Source organism: Euprymna scolopes, chromosome 13, assembly GCF_053919585.1.
Source record: "Euprymna scolopes isolate OS-2025 chromosome 13, ASM5391958v1, whole genome shotgun sequence".
Lineage (NCBI taxonomy): Eukaryota > Metazoa > Mollusca > Cephalopoda > Sepiida > Sepiolidae > Euprymna > Euprymna scolopes.
In genome coordinates this window covers 42994246-43017345 of record NC_136494.1, presented here as the reverse complement: position 1 = coordinate 43017345, position 23100 = coordinate 42994246, and the positions used below count along the sequence as shown (strand labels likewise).

General features: G+C 32.3%; 1 protein-coding gene across 1 annotated transcript in view; it reads left to right on the top strand.

Annotated features, from left to right (window-relative positions):
• The window catches only part of LOC145292234 (uncharacterized), a 314231-nt gene that overhangs the window by 265047 nt on the left and 26084 nt on the right, over positions 1–23100 (top strand). Inside the window, exons 28-37 of the mRNA XM_080138557.1 lie at positions 1995–2130; positions 6038–6058; positions 6843–6881; positions 6995–7269; positions 7381–7516; positions 7778–7798; positions 9117–9146; positions 9999–10270; positions 15314–15449; positions 15760–15780. Coding sequence (XP_079994683.1) covers positions 1995–2130; positions 6038–6058; positions 6843–6881; positions 6995–7269; positions 7381–7516; positions 7778–7798; positions 9117–9146; positions 9999–10270; positions 15314–15449; positions 15760–15780 — 1087 coding nt within the window. The remainder of the gene's footprint in view (positions 1–1994; positions 2131–6037; positions 6059–6842; positions 6882–6994; positions 7270–7380; positions 7517–7777; positions 7799–9116; positions 9147–9998; positions 10271–15313; positions 15450–15759; positions 15781–23100) is intronic.

Genomic DNA, 23100 nt, shown 5'->3' with positions numbered 1-23100 from the left:
TATTTGTTGCTTCGATTCAAGATTAAGATACAAGAACATAATTAAATGAAGAGCAACCTATTTGTCATCAACAGAGAGTAACATGTCTCTTAAAAGTGTTGTGGATTTACATGTCGTTTTTATAAATTTTGTTATGTTTAAAAAATTTAAATAATAAATCAATTGAATAAAATTTTACTTTCTATACTTTTAAAATTATATTCAGAATTTAAAAATAGAAATAAATAAAATGACAGAGATGCAAGCCAAATTCTACTTGCTTTTCTCTGTACAGAATCAAAGTGAACAAACGTCTTTTTCAGGATACATCATCACTATGGGGGTGGTGGGAAATTGCTATTCGATACTCATTGCTGTAAAGAGATTAAAAAAGTAATATAAACCCCAAAAGCAAATAATGCTGTTATTTATTTTTATTTGGATTCGGTTCATTAGAAATAAGAGAAACTGAGAGACATAAATATTTATGAACATGTACTTATATGTTCACTGCACAGGCCATGTGCATCCCACTCATTGCGTTGGTCCAACATTGTTGTTCAATCTAGTTAGCACTGCAACAAAGGAATTCTTCCTGCAAACAAAAATTACAAGTCCAACTTATGGGACAAATAACCAATGTTTATTTTTGGTACTTGTTTTCCTAAGTTTAACATCTTGTAAAGTGAAAGTTTTGCCTAACCAAATAGAAATATATTAACACAGTATTTCTACCAAGCGCTTCAATAACCCAACTTGCCTTGAGAGGCATACTGGCCCAACTGCCCAGGAAATAACTCCCTGCCTGAAATATATAAATCCAACTCCTTCCTCTCCTTCTCCAGAAAGCCTGCTCTGACTGCCATTCCTTTCATCTCTTGGAATCTTTTCACCTCTGACTGATTTGTAAATGGTCATCATTCAACAACTTAGAAATTGACTGCCAAGATATGATTGATGATAGCCACCAAAGAGTCTCCATTTAAAGGGGCTTATCTGGAGCCCATCTAATGAACTTAATTTTCCCAAGCAGGTCGGTCCCAGCATGATTTTTTTATTCAATGAGATACTTCCTTTTTAAAGCAAAGAAAATATTTCTTGGGTGCTTGGACTCCAGCCAAGAATATTTCCAGTTCTCTACTTTCCCAGTCTTCTTTTGGCAAAGCATCTATCACCTGCATTGTCTGCTATTTATATGCACTACTAAAATATACTGCACATCACATGTTTACATATCCATATAAAGACTTGCAGTAGGACACATGATGAACTTAGTTTAAATAGAAAAAGAAAAGTGTAAATATGTCACTTTTCTTAATAATTCCATGAAAGTTATGTCAGTGATGTATATTGAAGCTGTGTTTAAAGGAATGATATATATTATGATATATTTTATTTGTACAGTTGCAATAAATAAGTACAGTCAGTGGGAGTAAAAAGAGATGGGCAGTACACAGAATTAGGAGAAATTGATTGCTTCAATTTGCTACTTTATCCTGATCTCTATCTAGGCTGGTAAATCTAACATTTTTGGACATTCACACATCTACAACTGCAACGTCCATTCTGAGATTTTCGCCTATGTATTTAATGTAGTCACATCCCCTAAAGAACATGGTTTCCAGCCATCATTGTTTATTTAGCAAATAGATGTAGTTTTGTTTGCTGTGCCTTTGCAGGTGTCTCTGCATCAAATCACCAGATGTTTATACTTCCAGCCAGGTGGGTGTCTGCATAAATCAGCCAGGTGTTATTTATTTTGGCTAGATTTTATATCCCATACCCTTAGATTCGATATCCAACATGAGGATAGTGATGACCATATTCCCTTATTCCAAATAACCAGCTGTGAACTAAAGAATAACGGAAACTAAATTCAGAATGTGTTCATTTTTGAATGCCTTAGCTTTCAATTATTTTTGGTTTCTTTCAACACAGTTTGTCTAAATAAATATTTTATGTATATGTATATAAAATATATAATTTATATATCATCATTTTGTCTCTAAAATCAGAACAATGGACCAAATGACATTGTCCAGATTCCATTTGGTACAACCACTGATACAGTGAAAATTCACTTTGTTGGAGTGAAGCCTAATTGCCATATGCAGATAACTGTGTCCATCATTGGTTGCTTCCAATCAGCTTGTAAGTTTCCATTATTGTCTGAGTGATTTTTCTTTTATTTACAGACTGTCATCATGTTTGAATGTCTGACATTGAAAAGTTATTGTAAATACTTTGATTCATAATATGCATTTGTAGGTATTCATTTTAAAATAAAACAGATTAGGTTAGTAAAAAATAATATCAGTGTTTTGCCTCTAACTTTAAATACTTATAAATCAACTTAATATAACTTGATTACATGCAATAAAACTAAATCAACACATTTTCACAACACAGAAATACATTTATGCATTCCAGTTAGATAAAATTCCAATGCCTATGACTCGACAAATTCTCAATTTGATAAGCTTCTGCAATCCGATATGTAGACGCATGATTATGTATTGTTATGCAGTAGAACTGCACATTTTCTGTACATACTGGTGAAATATGCAGTTTTGGTGCATCTAGTTGATTTGCTGACAATACTTCTCTTGTTTCAGAGGGATTCAGAAAGCTATTGTAGATTGATGCTGTTGTATACTAACAAATAGATGCGATCACTTTTGAGGCTTATTTTATCATTTCACTTAAATCAAACTACTAGATTGATCAGCACTAATTTTTATAAAGAATGCAATTTTTGTCACACATGATCTTACACTCAAGAAAGGGATTTGTTCCACAAAAGAAGGCGTTGATGCAACTTTTGTAAGGAAGGTAGTCATGCCAAAAAATGATGGGTCTCCAAGGCACACAGTGAAATTGAATGATCCACTATGAGAGAAACACATCCCACTTCATCCCCATTTTGATGATTCAGCACACACTAGAAAAACGGTACTACATGCATGGAACAGACACCACAGTCTACCATGATTCCCAGCGTCATAAAATACTAGTTTGTTCATTACCGAGTGGTGCTAATATAGGTATTGTAAGACCCCTCAAGGATTTCATGGATCAGAAGTAGGATACAATCATTAAATAGATAATATCATTGTAGATATGGCTTGTAAAATCCGATACATAGATGACAGCTTCCTATAGGACACCTCAATAGAGTGTTTACTCTAGCACATGATTGACTACAAACAAGGGGATTTTATTTAATCCAGACAAATTCCATTTTGCCGAAATGGAGGTGGAGTTTATAGGATTTCTGATTATCACAAATTGTGTTAAATCCACAGAAAGAATGACAGAAGCCATCCTTCACTTCTCTGCCCCCCACGAATATAATGCAGGTTAGGTCCTGGTTTGGATTTGTGAACCAGGTTAGGTCCTGGTTTGGATTCGTGAAGCAAAAGTTATGGCCTCCTTCTGAGAACTATTGAAGACAAAGAACAGAAATTTCTATTGTGATGAAACACTTGACAACCTATTCCAAGAATCAAAGCGAGTAATAATGAAGAAGATTAAGAAAGGTTCAAAATGACAGAACTGGTGAGAAATTATAGCAAAATAGGAAAATATCATCTTGCTATTTCAGAAACACTGCAGATGTGAGGGTGAATTGAATATAAGTTGTGGAAATGATTACTGGAAGCTCATTCTGGCTGGATCCAGTTTTACAAACCACACAAAATCGCAATATACACCAGTGTAAGGGCAAACTGATCAACAGGCTGGAACCCTGCTGGATGTTCATACTCAGATGCCCAGATTTGATGGTAACAGTGGATCACCTAAGACTAATAAAAATATTTTCAAACCAGGCCCTCGAAAATATTAAAAGCACCCGCATGTTAAATTAAAAAAAAGAACACTGTTGTACAGATTCCGGATAAAACATCGCCCTGGAAAACTTAATTTAGTCCCTGATTGTGCATTCCAATGCCCAACAGATATCTCACCAAAAACCCATGACCAAATGATTGACACTGCAGTCAAAATCACCTTCACATCGATGTATGAAAATCATTCTAAATTGAAGGCTATTGCATTGGAAAGGATCATGGCTGCAGCAGCCACAGATCACGAATGCAGAACCTTAAGAGATTGTCCCAACATGTTGACTTCCCTCAGTTACATAATGGCAACATGATAATTAAGTAGGTACCATCATTTGAGTTCAGTTGCTCCTATGATTACTAGAATGATAGAGATCTTCCTAAGATTCCAGTTTCTTTTCATGTCATACATAAGACTTTGGTATTTCGTTATCTTTTCCCTTCTCAGTTCTGTTTTACCCAGTATCATTTGAGACACAAATTTCTACTAAGGTTGCTTCTTTTTCCTTCTTGTCCCATATCATTATGTCAGGTTTTATAGCTCCGTTTTCTTGGTATATAGCTGTAGCAATTGTATAGTCATTCTGGATAGTGTATGAATTATTTCCAACTGTTCGTCTTGGTATATATATTTTTTTTCTTACATAGGCATCACCACTTATTAAAGCCCAGAGGCCACTCGAGGATAAGGGTTAATGAGTGTACAGTAGTTAATTGGACAACATAGTAATCGCTAGTAATGGAAATTCGGTAAATTTGTTAACTTATATGGAACAGCTCATCAAGAACTTATTTACATTGGACTTGAAGACAACCATATTGTAGTCAGCTGGAAAGCAGGAAAACGGAAGACAGTTTCACAGGCGTGCAGTTCTAAGAAAGAAGCTTTGTTCATGGAATCTACATTTAGGTTTAGGTACAGATACAGAGTGGGGGGAATTATTGATAGTGTTTACAGCTAGACGAGTGTTTCTTGTTTGTTGAGGGGGGACCATAGATTGGAGCTCAGATGAGCACTTACTATGAAAATAACGATAAAGCAGAGACAAACTCACAACATCTCTTCTGTGAGAAAGAGGTTGCAAGGAAGAGAAAAAGACATCCCCTACAAGGCTACGAAGTCTATTTTGAACTCTGTTAAGTCCTTTCCATCAGCTCCTGCCCAGATGTGGCAGCAGTACTCCATATGTTCCCAAAACTACATGATGCTACATTCGATATTTACACCCTCCATTGTGTCGCATTGTATAGTAGCCTCCCCCCCCCCCAGCAGAACCTTACAGCTGGATGTCAGGTGGCTCATACTCTGTGGCAGAACCTGTACTTGTTATCATTGCTGAGACTAGTCATCTTTTTAAAAGCATTAGTCACTAAGCCTTGATCTTGGGCAGCCATTATAATTCACTCCAGATTATAGTGGAGAGATCCTCTTTTTAGCCAGTCTATAGAGCATTCTTTATCTATATAGTCCTGGGTGATTACACCCAGAAAATACTTGGCACACTGTTGGTTGGCCCATTTTTCCAATTTTTTGCAATGAAAGTTTTTGGCGTATTTTTGGTAACTCTTTTAGGCTATTTCTGTGGCAGACTTGTTTTCTGATTCTGTCTCATTTGTAAGACAGTCTTGTCCAAAATGTTTGATCAGTTTCATGATGTTAATATACTATTTTGAGGATTGAATTTTGGGAGATCATCAGACATTGCCCTGTGCTCATAATAGTGGTATTATGCTGATGGTAAATTTCTGAGAGACCCATACTACTGTGGATCTAGGCAGAGATTGATTTTTGTATATTATTCTAACAGTGTAAACATTTTCTACATTTTATTGCTTATCTCCCTTTGTGGCCAGTTGACAATGCCAAAGCTGTACGTTATCACAGGCATGGCTAGTTGGTTAATAGCAGTGATTTTGTATTTGTTTATAAGCTCTGTTTTACAGATTTTGCTTGAATGGTGTATATATTCACTACCAATTTTTTCCTCTCATCTTGATATGTTGCATTGAATTGTTCTCTTTTATGCTACTGTAGTTGTATTTTTCCTGTTCTTCTAGGTCAGTATATTCATCAAGCTTGATTTAGACCTTTTTCTTCTTATTATAATTAAGTTATAATATCATCATTAGATATTGTTACTTTTATATATTTTTTATTCACTATATCATTATTTACTAATTATGTTTTTTCATATTTTCTTTTCTTATTTTAGCAACAACACCTGCACCAACAAGTAAGTACATACTTACATGAGTAAGATTTGAAGACATAAGTCACTGTGTTATATATTTCTTATTGTGTACTATTACTTACATCAAATGCTTTGATGACAAATCTAAAGGCTGCCCCTTCAATTATTCTACTGAGTTCTCCAAAAAGAACACTCTGAATTAGGACAAAAATGACATTGTCTCAGTTTAAAAAAATTTCCCCTTCACTGACCAAGGAGAGGAATGGTAAAGTGTAGGAGAAAATCTACATTTTGCTTCTGTTCAATTTGACATGTAAAAAATGATATGATTTTATATAAGGCTTTATTGGTGTCCCCTAAAAAAGAAAAGGTGAGTTTTTTTTTATCTAATTGGAGCTGGAATGGGAACAGTTCAATTTTAAACTAAAATGCAAGGTTTTAAATCTTGTTACTCTAAAACAATGTAAAATCATTTTAAAAAGACATTATTTTAATTAAAAAAAATATGACGCTATAGAAGAGGTTGGGAAAGTAATAGAAGGAATAGTTATTATTAATATTGATAAATGCTTGCTTAGGAAGTCAAATATCCTAAAATGAAATTATCTTTTAACTAATTTGATGTATTTATAAGTTGTGTTTTCATGAACATTTGTTGAAATTAGGATTTTCTTACAAGTCAATTGTATGAATGCTATGATTTACAAAATGTTAATATAAACTATGAAAGTAAATTAAAATTTACATAGTGTGAATTTTTTTGTATACAACAAAAGTCAAATTCATGTCTCTTCAATTTTTCTTCATTTTTTATTTGCGATTTTAGCAATTCCAACAACAACACCAAAACCATCAACTGAAACAGGTCAGCCATTTTTTAATATATTAGAATTTTTATGATAAATTGTTAAATTCACAAACTCTTTAAATAATAAAGATAATCCTTGAATTTCATTTGAATGTAATTTTATTTTGCAGCTTCTTGGTGTGTCAAACAAGATGGCATGGCTGATTCTTCCTTGGTGAGAAACTGGGATATTGATGTGTCCAGTAATGAAGAACGTAAAGCTGCTATCCGACCAGGTGGAAAAGGATGGACACCTGAATCTGGAGATAAGAAAAAGACAGTCAGCATCTTTGTGGGTGATGCTCTCATTTATGGAGCCACCATCAGATTGCTGAAATCTAAATATGTTGGCAGTTATGATGTCTACCTTAGTGGAGGTGGATCAGGAAACGTTCACGGACTTAAGGTAGATTAGAGTTTTAATTCAATTTTGTAAATTTTTATATCTAAATTAAATAAATTTTGAATATATTTTGTAAATGTAGGTGCATCAATATAAACATTTTTCTATCCATAGAATAATGGACCAAGCGACATTGCAATCATTCCATTTGGTACAACAGCAGATACAGTCAAAATCCATTTCACTCCTGTAAAACCAAATTGTAAGATGGTGGTCACTATTTCCATTATTGGATGTTTCCAATCAGCATGTAAGTATTTAAATATATTTCCTTTTTACAAAATTGATTTGGTGAAATTTTACATCAAATATATATTTTTCAGATTTTCACATTTCAACCTATATAAAAACAAGTCTAGAAAAAATCTTATAAAAAATTTCTATTCTATATCTGAACAATATTTTTTTTTTTTTTTTTTTTAATTACAAAATTAAAAAGAAAAATGAACTAAAAGAAAACTGAATGACATCTCACTTCTGATTTATGTTTTCATATCTGCTTATATTTTAGCTACAACACCACCTCCAACAAGTATGTATACAACTTGATAAATATACAATTTTTAAATGTATGTTCTAGTTCTCTTATGTTTTTTGCAATAATAACATAATGAAAATGTGCCAAAGTTAAATAGACTTATTTTGGGAGCAGATACTCTTAAGGTAATAAGCTCTTAACATCTTAATGCATTCCAATAAAAAATAGTTTTTTATGTTTTTAGTTTAAAATTTTATGTTTTTAGTTTAAAATTTTATGTTTTTAATTTAAATTTTATGTTTAAAATTTAAAATTTTATGCATAACATGATATTATAAAGGCTTCACCATCTTGTTGCCTAGGATAGAATAAATAATTCAGTATTTTTATGTTTGAATGCATCACATATTTTGTAATTCTTTTACTTAGATCATGCCAGTTAATCGCATGTGTTTGTGTTTGTTGTTTGTCTGTAACTTTCATAAATACACATCGAATTACTTTGTTTATTATTAATTGAGTATTTATTAGAGTCAAAAACAAAATAAGGAAAACCAAAAACGAATATTAAAAAAATGTAAATTTGATTATATATGTTATACTATATGCCACCACTTACCTGCAATCTCGATTAATTCCTGTCTGAAGGGCAGATAAGTTTCTTAGTTTCTTTATAAAACTAGTTATTGGACTTTATTTACGGCGTATCTACTAGACATTTTAGCAAACATGTCCCCTTTAAAAATTATTGGTTCACAAACAGAGCTGAATATTAAAGAAGCTTTTTTGAAGAAAATTAAATCTTATTCAGATAGATTTTTACAATGTCCACATTTATAAGCTAACTAAATTTATTTTTAGATATAATGTTGAGATTTAAGTGGAAGGATGTATCAAGTTATACCTAAAAATAATAACTAAAAAAAATTTCCAGATTTCCAGGTGACGCATTACTCCCAAAACATATATATTTTTTTAAAATCTGTAATTTCCTCTAAATGAAATAAATATTTCTGTAGGAAACTTAAGTTGTAATCTAGATCATTGCAGACAAAACCTTTTTAATCTTGTGTATTGTGATCAGAATATGATCTTGTATGTTCCAAATTTATAATGAATTAAATGCTTTTCATACATTTCTGCAGATTAATAAAACTGGAAGAAGGGCATGCATTTTGCATAGCAAATAATCATTTTATTTTATATTATTGCCTTCTTTGTCGATGGCTAATGAATTGGTTTATATTAATCTTTTATACTATATTAATTATTATGGAGTGAACATTTAAAACCAAGATTCACATCTATCTTCTTATCAAATAATCGACCCTCATACTTTACTATATATATTATACATTTATTTATGTTTCAGCAACAACACTTAAACCTTCAACAGAAACAGGTAAACTCCTCATTATTATTATTATTATTATTATTGTCGTCTCTACTAATATATAAAAGGCACTTTGTCCGTGTGTGTGAGTGTGCGTGTGTGTGTGTGAGTTCGTTCCTTATGGATTCTGAAACGACAGAGCTTAAGTTTTGGAAATTTCACACAAATATACTTTATGTGTCTTAGATGGGGTTTGTAGCGGAATGCCCCCCCCCCAAATATAATTATCGAAAAGCGAGTAAAAAAAACTGATTAAAGATAGAACAATCCGATTTTGGCCGAAGTTAACACCTTATAAACCTAACATCACAAGTGCACTTGAGATGATTTATAACTGCACAACAGAAGGGCCTGACATATAAAATCAACAGTATATTCTTTGATAGGGGTATGTTTGAAATGAATGTTTATGCTTAGAGCACAGTTGAAGCATGTTACTTGACTTTTGCATTTTAAACTTTAATTCAAGCAATTATATAAAAATAATTCTATAAAATCAACAGTAGGTTCTCAACAGTGCAATGCAGACTATGATGTATTATGGACTCAGTCACTGCAGGAAGACATGTGAAGTTTTCTCCTGGTGCACCGCAGTGAGTTCCCAACTAGAGCAGGCAATTAATCGATTTGAATGAAAAATGGGTGCTTTCATCGATTTCAATAATAATAAAATGGAAGTGTGGAATATTTGTTGATCTTAATTCAATCCCTTGAAACATCAAGTATCCCTGCTAGTTATTTCTAAAAAATCTATTAAATATTTTCACTTAAAATATGCAAACATATATAATTTTTATATTCTAAAAAGAAATAATTATAATTCTGATTATAATAAAACATTACATCTTACTTTTGTTTCAGCTTCTCTTTGTATAAAACAAGATGGCCTTGCTGATTCTTCTTTGATAAGAAACTGGGATATTGATGTGTCCAGTAATGAAGAAGAGAAAGGTGCTATCCGACCAGGTGGGAAAGGATGGACACCTGAAGCTGGAGATAAGAAAAAGACAGTCAGTTTCTTTGTTGGTGATGCTCTTATTTATGGGGCTAATGTGAGGTTGCTAAAATCTAAATGTGTTGGAAGTTATGATGTATTCCTCAGTGGAGGAGGACAACATGCTCAGAGACATAAGGTAATGGTGCTAACATTCAATTATTCTTGATTATCTTTTAGGGAATGGATTTGGATCCCATGGACCAAACACAACCTTTAAGAACTAATTTAGTTAAGTTTTTCATTTTTACTTTATTTTTAATGGTTTTAACAATCAACATTATTAATGGTTGAGTATGTTATTATTTTTCCTTTTTTTCTTTTTATCCTTTTTTCATTTGATAACATTTTTTACTCATTTCCAGTATGAGTCACATGAATTTTGATTTATCATATAATAAGTCTATTTTCATATTGTTATTGGATTGTATATATATGAGATTGTGTTTACGATTGAAGTTTAAAACATCTTTTTCACGTTGAAAATCTGCTTTGATACCACATTTTAGTTGGCATATGGATGGTGTCAATTACTAACAAACATTTTTCTTATGTTTTCTAAGTTACATGATTGTAAATATTCAGTGTGTTATTTATTATATTTTAAATAAACAATAAATTGTAATGAAATCAATATTCTTAGACACCATATTGCATATATGACTTCAGTTGGATTTTCCTTAGAGAAAATGTGATGTGCTGCTAATTGTCACATAAAAATAATGTAAATGTGTTATTTTGATTAGAAAATTACATACGAATCAGTGTACATGTGACCTGTTATGTGCTAGCATAGTGATTAGCAGTGCCCTTCCTCACTCTACAACTGGGCCTAAATATCTTATATATATTTTTATACGCACACATAAATATTCATATAAGGTAAATTATAAAGAGAATCATGTGACAAGGTGTTATTTTAATCAGGAAATAATTACTCAGTCCCCCTATGCACACGTGATTTATCACGTGAATTATCAAAAGTCAAAAAGTAAAACACATTCTACAAAAGTTGAAGATCGAATGTAGCAGCCTGCGAACATATACAAGAAAGAACACTTGAAAATAAGTCACATACTATCCACGATCACTATGCAATTTCTACAGCTACGTACATAAAAACAGGCTTATCAAACTTGATATAATGATAGGTGTTAAAAAGGAGAAAGAAGCAACCTTAGTAGAAGTTAGTATCCCCCAATGATGCTAACAGGGAAAAGATAATGGAGTACCAAGGTCTTCTGTATGACATGAAAGAATCTTAGGAAAATCTCCATCATTCCAGTAATTATAAGAGCAACGCATGAAAAAAATATTCACAAACTACTTGGAAAATATACCCGGTGAACCAAATGTAAGAAAGATACAAACAATCGCACTTAAAGGGACGTGTAGAATCTTAAGAAGATCTCTCAGTAGGAATTATGAAATAGTATATATCTGCCATCCAATAGGATGCCTCATCCCTGTTATAAATAAGCATATCGTTGCAAGAATAATATAAACAAAGGGATTAAATTTATACTTTTATTCTCAGTTTGGCATCGAGTTAGCAGTCCTTCCCATTGATCTATTGGCTGTGTTGTTGATGGTTAGGCGAGTGTTTTGGTGCCTGGGTTGATGCTGCAAACTGGAATGCCCTAAACCTGTGATGCATGGAACGTTTCTATTTATATAGAATGCACGGACGTAGTTGTAGACATATGCTAGAACTGATACAATGATGAGAAAATGACAATTGTTCAAATTGTGTTTCGCTCTAGACATTTATTGTTCAGTGAAGTGTTATCTCTTCAAAAAACATTTATTCAATCACATCAAACCAATCACAACACACTTGCTGACAGTCTCCAACCACAAATACATTCCCAACATTTCTTTGTGATGTGTTATTTCGACGATAGTATGTCCTGTCAATCCATCAGATCATAATAACCCTCGCTCGAACTTAAAATAATTAAGTTGAATGAACTATTCTGTGATTTCTCCCTGTCAAACCGAACTACAATCCCGCACTGACAATCTGGAGAAAGAATTGTCTCCGACATCTTCACACCTGCTAACTACATGTTACAACAACAAACACAGTTCCTTTTTCAGTGCAATCATCACTAACTTACATTTTTGTTTATAAATTGAGGAAGATATGTGTTGTTTTGTTTTATAGCATCCCCAACTCGAAAAAAAATGACAAAGTTTTTAAAAAAAGCAGAACTGAAAATCAACAATGTCAATAATAGCAAAATAAAGAAATAAGGCACAATTTCTTTGTTTAATAAATAATACAAATTAGACGTATTGTATTTTATATTGTATATAATACGAGATATTTTGAATTGAAGTTAAAGTTGGGAGGTGGAGGCATTATACATTTTCAGAAATGTTTACTCAATTTAAAAGTTTTGTTTGAAATGATAGCATTGTAAATACATAAGGCAGAAAGGTGCTAACAGCAATCATTTACAAAGACTTTGCTGTCTTTCTTGATAGAATGGAAAAGTAACCAAAGAACATCATCACCTCCTGACCAATGAAAATGAGAGTTGAACAATGTTGCAATATTTTTAATATAAATGAGTATGATTACACAAAGTTGGAAAGGTTCTACTGGTGATAGGAACTGACTAATCAAATGGAGCCACGTTCTGCTAGCAACCAATCAGAAACCAGAATAGCTCCATAAAAATATTAAATCTTTCCGCATTCCTGCACATAATTTTTTCATGTTCGCACAAGAAAGATCTGTTGCTCTTTGCCTGCAAAACTTTATTATACTTACACAGAACAGCTACTCACTGAAAACTCTTCATCTCCAGGACTTGTACAGAATAGCTACCCATCAGAAACTCTTATGAAATCAAACATGGCTTTCATTCAAGAGCTCTCATTAGTGCGTATAACATTTACTCCTGTTAAACAAAGAAACAATCAATCTTTATATTCACATATGATTTGATATATCTAATTGTAGAAAAGACATCTACAAACAATCTAAAGAAAGATACTTGTTTATAGAATTATAGAAAAGTGTAATATTTTCTGTCTGGACCAGAATTTAAGATGTTCACTTGATCCTTTTGATGGAAACTAAATATTGAAGAATGATACAAAAATGATGTTGACATGAAAAACAAATTCATGAAAGAAATGAAGAGTCTTGGTGTTGTTCTCATTTCTCAGGACATTAAATGACATGAAACTCAAGTAAAATTCTGACAGCAATTCTATTTAATCCTGTGTTAGTCACCTGAGTGTTTCAAACAACCCCAATACAAAAATGTTATCATTTTGTAAAATATAGTTATCCTGCTGATTCAGGATATATCTACAGTCTCTGTTGAACAGTTTGAATCACTTGTATGTTGTTGTATATATAAAATAATAAAATAAAATAAATGATAAAACTAAGGAAAAATTTTTAAATCTTGGATTTAGGTCACATTTATTTTAAAATACGCACAGGATACACTAGTTTGTGTTATTTTTTTAATATCTATGATGAACACAAAATGTTTCCATGAATTGAAATAGCAAGAAAAATGAATATGAGTTCATTACATAAACATTACTTTTCAATCTGATTCACCTCCAAAGAAAACTGAGATACAACTGCACCATACCACGTGTGCTATACACTCAGAAGAGTACTGAGAGAGAGAGGAAAAAAATAAGTTACCAACTAGGAATCATGAGTCCTTAAGCAAAATTGGAGTGATAAAATACCCAATGGGACTAAGCAAGGGTTAACTTCCATCTTCAAATCTTCCCTTTAAGTTGACTCATCAATTTTCTGATTCCCTTATTGGGTTTTTTGTTGAGCATAAAGCCATCATCTTTTCTATTATCTTAAACGATTGTACCTGGTGAACTTCACTTCAAAATTACATTAATGCCATGGAATATATATCATATATTTTTAAAGGAAATAAGCATTTTGTTTAAAACATTTAAAATACATTTAATATATAAAGCACAGCCGGTCTGTTTTTAATGTTCTTTCCAACAAAGTGTATACCTAAATATATTTTGATCTGGTTTCCTTCAAGTATGTTCTTAAAAATGAATTTAATTGTGATCGATTTTATTAATTTCAATATTAAATCTGGTAGATGTTTTACTCTGTATATACTAACATTAGTCCATATAAAATGGTATTGACTTCAAAAGAGTTATAAAAGATTAATAAATTTTTATCAGTTTTAATAAATAAAATATAATAATTTTATAATTATTCAAGTCGTAATATTGACATTACAAAAAAATATCATGACTTCTATTTTCTGCATTTAGATTTTCGTTCATCATCTTGTTTTTCCCTTTTGAACATAAACTGTTTTATTGCAAAGAGTTGAAATCGAAGTTTGCATTTAAACTACCAAGTACCATTAAATGTTCGTGCAAATAATAAAAAAATAAAAGATGTTTTTCTTCAATTTGCAATGTTCCTAGACACATATAAAAACGACAATCCTTTTTCTTTTCCTGTTTCGACGGTTGTTGAAAATCCATATTTATTTATTCCCACTGACATGCAAATTAATCGTACATTCAAATTACTCTGAATCAAAAAGGAAAATGTTTTCTCTAATGAAAGAAATACCGGCTTTTTATATACTCAGCTTCGACGGGGGTCTTAATTTGCATATGTCACCCTTTTGTTTCCTATAGGTCAAGTTCTGAGTTCAAGTGTCGGTGACTTTTTACAATACGCACGTTCCACCCTTCGACACTTGTTTCCATAACTGTTGTCACATATAGGTACATATATCGAAAGAGGACAGGAGGAGGATTGTTATGCTAATAGTAATTAACCAATCAGGCAATATAGCAGCATCACTTAATTAGCAACAGCTTCCAATCTTAAAAAAGATTTTAAGAAAAGAGGCATACTTCTGTATTTACAAAGTTACTTCCCGTTATTTGGAAAAAAAAATATTTTGTAAATAAACAACAGCACAATTTTAAAAAAAAGCAAAAAAGTTGCAAGTAAAAAACATTACCGAATAACACAGAATACAATTAGATATTTTTCAATGTATACCCATCTATATCATTTCATTAATTAGCTGAAGCAATCCTCTAATTAACATTTGTTTGGTTTTAAATAAACAAAAGCATTGTGATTTAATGTTCACTGTTTATTTCTTTCTAATTCATGTATATTTTCTATATTTTCCACCAGAACAATGGCCCAGATGACCTTGCAATCATCCCATTTGGTTCAACAGCAGATACAGTCACCATCCATTTTACTGCACAAAGTCCAAATTGTAAAATCCATGTTACTGTATCAATTATTGGATGTTTCCAATCAGCATGTAAGTATCTTTAGTATCATATCCTTATCATTTATTAATGACAATTTTAAGATAGATTACATTAACATGATGGCCTATACTGACATGAAAACTAAAATAAATTCAGTTCAATTGTTTTTATTTAGGAAAATTTTAATTCAAATAAATTATTTGCTTAATGAATATAATATTTTATAGAAGATATGAAATCTGTATTACAATTGATTTATAATTCATCACTGAATAGTGTTACATATAAGTTATTACTTTAATTTTGAACATATAAATCTACTATTTATTTAAAGTAATTATGCTCTTTTCATATTTTTAGCTACAACGCCAGCACCAACAAGTAAGTACATAATTATATTAGTAAGATTTAAAGAAAAAAGTTACTGTGTTACATATTCCTTAAAGAATACTATGTAATATTATCCATTTTAAATGCCAGGGCTGAATGTTCTCTTGATAGTTTTCCCGGGAAGTAAATATCTTTTCTAAGCAAAGAGTTGCTTTGGCTGTGCTATCCTGACAATGTTTTTAAGTGCTTCTGCGTCTTGTCTTAATATGGGACTTAAGATGGCAATGCTGTGTAACCACTGCACCTAGAAATTATATCCACACCTCATCACAAATACGCACCTCATCACAAATACACACCTCATCACAAATACACACCTTCAGCAAAGAAGATGTAACAAATTAAAATATATAAATTAATATTTTAGATTTGACATTGTTTTAAAGAGAATAGGTATCTTGTAAGGAAATGCATATTCCCTGGCATTTTTAGCAATCAGAAAGAGAATGGGAGGAATTTTTTTAGCAATCAGAAAGAGAATGGGAGGGATTTTTTTAGCAATCAGAAAGAGAATGGGGGGCATTTTTTTAGCAATCAGAAAGAGAATGGGAGGAATTTTTTTAGCAATCAGAAAGAGAATGGGAGGAATTTTTTTAGCAATCAGAAAGAGAATGGGAGGAATTTTTTTTAGCAATCAGAAAGAGTAGGAGGAATTTTTTTAGCAATCTGAAATAGAGTAGGAGGAATTTTTTAGCAGTCAAAAAAAGAGTAGGAAGAATTTAGGAAAAAGAGGGATTTCAGGAGTCAAAACTCAGTGTTTGTGTGCATTGGTAATTAAAAGAGATAAATTGTTTGATTAAAGAACTGCACTTTTAGGAAATACATAATCAGGAATAATCTTTTCACTAACAGATAAAAACTATGAAATGCTGAACAATTGTGACAGGACATTGAATTATTCTATATTGTAAAAAATATCAACTTTAAAGCTTGACTGTGTGCAATATAAGGACAATTAAAGACAGGTGAAGCATACATATTATGTTTATGTAAACAAAATCAGGTGCATACATTTATAATTTGATTCGCATTCAATTTATTTTAGAAAAGGCTTAAAACATGATAAAAACAAACAAGATAACAATAATGTGGAACACATGTTTATGGAAATATGGCTTGTTTTCAAACTTTTAAACAAAATCATTTAAATACTAAATAGAAAAATTAATTCCTTGCTTGTTGAATTTATGTATCTTCAATGTGAAAGTAGACATTGATAATCTAATGAATAGAAAGTCCAGTAGTTGTATATATACACAAAAGATATAGTGAAATATTAAATAGTTTATACTGCTTTTAGATTTGCTTTTGGCACTTGAATGCTAATAATTTCAAATGTCTCTTTCTTTCATGTCATGTGATCTCATTTTACCAATTAGAGCTTTTTTTATTGTTCACTTTGCTATCTAACAATAGGCACATTGTGTGTGAGAATTATTTCTCTTCCAATTTAGGATTATAAAAATACTTGTTGAAGTATTCATTTAAGGCTTTTTCAACTTTTTCTTGAATTTTAAAGCCAAAATTCAAAGTTAGGAACATCTATTAAATATTTTTCATCCATTTAGAAAAAAATATATTCTGCTTTATGATAACGATCGATATCAGCTAGGAAATAACTGGAATATTATATCCAAAAAAACAAAACAAAAAAAAACCCCAGAAAAAACAAACAAACAAAACAATTGTCTAATGTGAGATTCAAACCATGGATAGCATAAAATATTCGAACAAGCTGAAGACTTAACCGTACAATCACTGATGAAAAAAATAGTTCGTTTCTTTAACTAACTTAAATAAATGTGACGTAGACATACCTCTCTGCATACATCGAAAATAGCTCAAATATTTAAAATAAATAAACATAAATATAAAAATTTAAGGATAAATATTTCTCTTCAAAGTAAATAATACATTAAATATGTACAATGATTTGATGTAAAAAAATATAAACGATTATTATGAGTATGGTAATAATAATAGCAATAATAGGGAATATTAAATTAGAAAGGAAAAATGTTGGGATATTTATTTCTAGTGTTTTTATTATGAACTGTAAGTTTTTAATAATTAGTTTTAAAAAAAATTCAAGAACTTCTAACACCACTAAAAACATTGGATCAAAAGTGCTGATTCCAAATTTTCAATTAGTTTGACTATTAAATCAATCATTTAACTGTACTGCTACAACACATGTTCACAGACAGAAAACATTGCTTTATATATATATATATATATATATAGAGAGAGAGAGAGAGAGAGATCTGACTTATTATGTATGAAAATGGACAAAGTAACCTAGTAGACAGCAAAAAATTTAGATGTATTCAATATCTCCTTCTTTTGTACCCCGCCTTTGAATTGCTTCAATAATCCTTATTTCTGAAATATCTTACTACAATTATACATATATTTTTTTAATTAAAAATAAAAGTCATAATGACCTATTAAAACCAAGTATGCATCAAATTAGCTTATTTTTTTATTTTAATTCATAAGAATGTTGTTCAATTTCATGAGTCTAATTAAAAATCACCTAAATATTAAGATAAAAGTTAGTTGTAGCGAATTCTATGCATTTATTTATTTAATTAAAAAATAAAATATCTCTAACCAGGAATAATATACTTCATTATCTTTTTCTTTGTGATAGTTCCGAGCAAGTCTGGGTTCATAATAATGGATACCTCCACTTAGCACAAGTATCATCATAGGTTTAGTGTGGTGATGACCAATTTCTCATCATTATGTAGGGTGTCTTCCTATTACATCATTGGCCTTGTTCTTAGGAATTTCAAATTTAAATGTAATTTTTTTTATAGTGTCATCAGTGGCCCTCAGCGCATGTCCAAAATATTTGAGCCAGTATTCTCTATTCTTTCCCTCAATCTGTGGGAAGCCATAATACTTTTGAATGTCATAAGTTCAAACATGATGGAACATGGAACTCCTGTAATCGTGTGGAACATTTTAGTTTCTATGATGACAAATCTTCATCTGCCTTCCTCATTGTTGGCAAGAAATTGTAGCTACACAAAGAAATATATATATATACAGGGTGTCCACAAAGTCTGGCTACATTATGTAGCCAGACTTTGTGGAAGCATCCTGTAGATTATGTAGCCAGACTTTGTGGGCACTCTATATATATATATTCTACATACAACATGTGACCACATGTGCTTTTACTTTGCCCTCATCAGCCGCTAACCAGAGGTGATGACACAGTTTCGGTGGCTAAAGCGGGACTGCCACCCCTGGCGCCACCAGCAGCTATTGCTGCTGGGCAAAGCAATAAATAGGATTTAAAAAAAAAAAAAAAAATTACCTGGCATATTCAAGCAGAGGAAAAATGCTGTTTTTAACTTTTTTCATTTTTAACTTTTTAATTTTAATTTAAATTTTTTTATTTATTTTTAATTTTCCCTTTTTTCCTTCCTTTTCCCTCTTTTTCTTTCCTTTTTTTCTTCTCCCCCTTTTTTTCCTTTTTCCCTCCCTCTCTCTTTTTCTTTTTTTTTCCAGAGCAGCCCGAGAACGGACAATATTATGCTCTCTTTGCAAATGTCTTCGAATTGCGCCAGATCCAGCATGACACCTGTCTAACAATTGTTTGCAGGCGACATTTTTGTTTTTTAAAATCCCTTCCAGTGACGCCTATTTTCGAAAGAAGTGAAATGGTGGAGTGTCCTAAAAATCCTCGACATCCAACCTCGATAGGCATCACATTGCACATCCATTCCTTTTCTATGGACTTGGCACGCACGCATTCGTACCGATCTTTCTTTCGTTCATGAGCCTCTGAGAAATTTTCTTCCCAAGGGACAGTTAGCTCGATTAAAAATATACTGTTTTTAGAGTCAGACCAGAGCAAAATATCAGGCCGCTTTTCTGTTTGGATGATGTGCACTGGAAATTTCAAAGATGTCTTCAGGTCTGCTGAAACTTTCCAATCCTTTGCCCCATTCAATAACTTCATATTGGGATTCAATTTATTTTTCCTCTTTGATGGACATTTGCCTTCCTGGCAAAATTGAACCCTGGGTTCACTAGTTGTTACAGGCTGTTTGTTAGCTAATATACACTGGGATGATATTATCTCAACCAGCACTTCTAGAACCTGGTTGTGTCGCCATGTAAACATTGGGAGGGATTTTGAGCATGCAGACAAGACGTGACGCAAGGTACCGCGCTCTTTTTGACATATAGTGCATAGATCAGAATCTATATATGCCCATTGTTTGATATTCGATGCGCATGGCAGTAGGTCATATGTAGACCTCAAAAGGTATGATATCGCCAGTGGTTCCATTTCGATTAAGGTGTTCCATGATAATTTAACTGGCTCAATATCACTCCATGTTGTCCACGCACATTGCTTGGCTTGAGTAACAGCAGTAGCTTTTCTTTTTTCCTCCTCAAACATTTTTATTTCCTCGGTCACCATTTTTCTCTTATCTTTAATGCCCATTTTGGAAAATGGCTCATAATTTGTGGATCCTAAACCAGCCCTGTCAACCTGAACAAGCCCCATTATTTCCTTAGTTCGAAGACTGGATTCTGCTTCTTCAATTGTTTTTGTAACTGACCACTTGGTGCCAGCTTTTACAGTTGGATGTGCTTCCCGGACAAATTCATCATTTGAGTCATTCATCATCATTTGAAGACGCACCTTTTCAACTTTGAATTCTTCTACTAATGAGGACAAAGGAAGTTGCAGGCTGCCAGAATTCGTGTATAACCCTATTTTAGAAAAACAGGGGGGGACTCCAAGCCATTTACGTAGATATTTATTTGCGTGTTGTTCTATCTGTTCAATACGAGATAGTGCTATTTCATAAATTTGCATGGGCCACGAAAGACGGGGTACTAATCCATATTGATAGCACCAAGCTTTCATCTTTCCCGGCGAAAAAGTTTTATTTATTGCCTCAAGTCTCTTCAGGGCCATGTTTTGCAATTCCATACCCCGATGTCTGTCTGTTAGTGGAATTTTGTAAAGGCGTCCTAGACTCTTCACAGGAATTTCTTTAACTGTCGGCACAATATCCTCCCCGACATTAAAGTGAATTTGCCTTACAGAACCTTTAATGATTGACAAACTTCGACTTTTCTTTGGTTTAATCCTCATTTTCACCGTTGTAAGAAGATCAAAATACCGGTCAAGCAAACACTTAGCAGCTGTTTTGGAAGGGACAATGATGGTAATATCATCCATGAATGCTCTTGACGGAGGAAGAATTATTTGTTTATTAGTCGTAACCCCCATTGTAGTGTTAGCGGCACTTCTTAATATAAGTTCCATTGCTAACACAAACAATAGTGGGGAGATGACGCACCCCATCATAATGCCGATTTCAAGTGACTGCCATCTTGTAGTGTATTTTTTCATTGTAAACCTCATGAAAGCCAAACGAAAATATTTCATTATAATGTCCCTAATCTTTTCCGGAAAGTGGAAATAGTTTAATGCCATATCAATTAATTCGTGGGGAACCGACCCATATGCGTTGGCTAGATCAAGCCAAATTACATGAAGGTCTGACTTTGTCTTTTTGGCCGACATAATTGATCCCCAAATCATTTCCGCATGCTCTAGACAACCAGGAAACCCGGGCACCCCAGCCTTTTGTACTGATGTATTTATATATTTATTACTCATTATAAAGGATGTCATTCGTTGAGCAATAACACCGAAAAATATTTTTCCTTCAATATTTAAAAGTGATATAGGACAGAAATTCGGAATACCTTTTGAATTCATCTCCTTTGGTATCCAAATACCATTAGCAAGGCACCAGTCTTGTGGCACAGTACCCTGCTTCCAAGTCCTCTGAAGGAGGCCAGTCAACTTTCTGAGGACACGAGGACAATTTTTATAGAATCTATACGACATTCCATTAACTTCTGGGGCACTACCAGCTCGAACCTTACGTACGAAATCAAGGACTTCCCCAAATTTAATATGCTGGATGTCAAAGCTAAACATTGGGTCCTTTAGTATTGGTAGGTTTTCCATGAAAGAAATTGGAATATTATTCGACTTATCTGTATATGTTTTATGTAAATGGTCCTCGATTTCCTTCTGTGATACATCGAGTTGGCCACTTTTTGATTCAACGAAAAGTTTCTTAGCGAATCCATATGGATTCGTATAAAATGATTTCCGGGCCTGGCGTCTTTTCTTTCGTTTCTTCCGTTGGTTTTCTGCTCTTGATATTTTTAGAATTTCTTGTTTAATTTCATTTAAGAGAATTAATATTCCCTCTTTTTCTTGCAAATGAGATTCTTTAAGACGGCGTTTTAATAACCGTTGTTCGGATCTTAATTTTCCTTTTGTCATTTGTCGTCTGTTTGGTTTTTTTTCCGCGTTTTTTCCTCCGCCGGATACTATGCAAAATCTATCATAACAAACGTCATATGTGATCTTGCAAAATATGCCCATTTGCTTTTCAATGGGACCTTTAAGGTGAACCGATAGTAAAAACGAGAGCTCTTCATCAAGATTTGACCAAACAGCCTTCTGGTTACCTTTAGGCCATTGAATTTTTGGTTTGCTGGGAATGTCTCCTGGGAGCTGATGTTCAACAATGGAATCCTGAACACTGTGGGTGTAGTCCTGGTTCGTAGTCCCATCGGTCGATTTATATTCACCGTTAGGTGACATATATATATATATATATATATATATATATATATATATATATATATATATATATATATATATACAGGGTGCCCACAAAGTCTGGCTACATAATCTACAGGATGCTTCCACAAAGTCTGGCTACATAATGTAGCCAGCTTTGTGGACACCCTATATATATATATATATATATATATATATATATATATATATATATATATATATATATAACTAAGGGAAAAGATTTTAAAACCTAATATTTGTTAAAAATAACATCTGTGAAAAGCTGAAATTTTGACAACTGGTAGTCGTTATCATCCATAATAACATACTAAAATTTGAATCATTTGCAAAGGATAGAGAAAGAATTATAACAATTATTTATTTTCAAAATAGGAACGTCCAAAAGTAAGGGACAAAATTGAGGAAAACAATGTAAACAGCCAAAAAACAATAATAATACATGTACAATCAATATTAAGTAAATGAGCCCTTGCTCTCCATGACAGCTGCACATCTTCGACTACAAGAACGAATCAGTTCTTGACAATCCTCGATACTAATTTTAGACCATTCTTCTTGAAGCTTTACCCACAAATCCTCCATGTTAGTGGGATTTCTTTCCATAACTTTCATTCCTAAGGTCTTCCAAAGATTTAAGTCAGGACTCT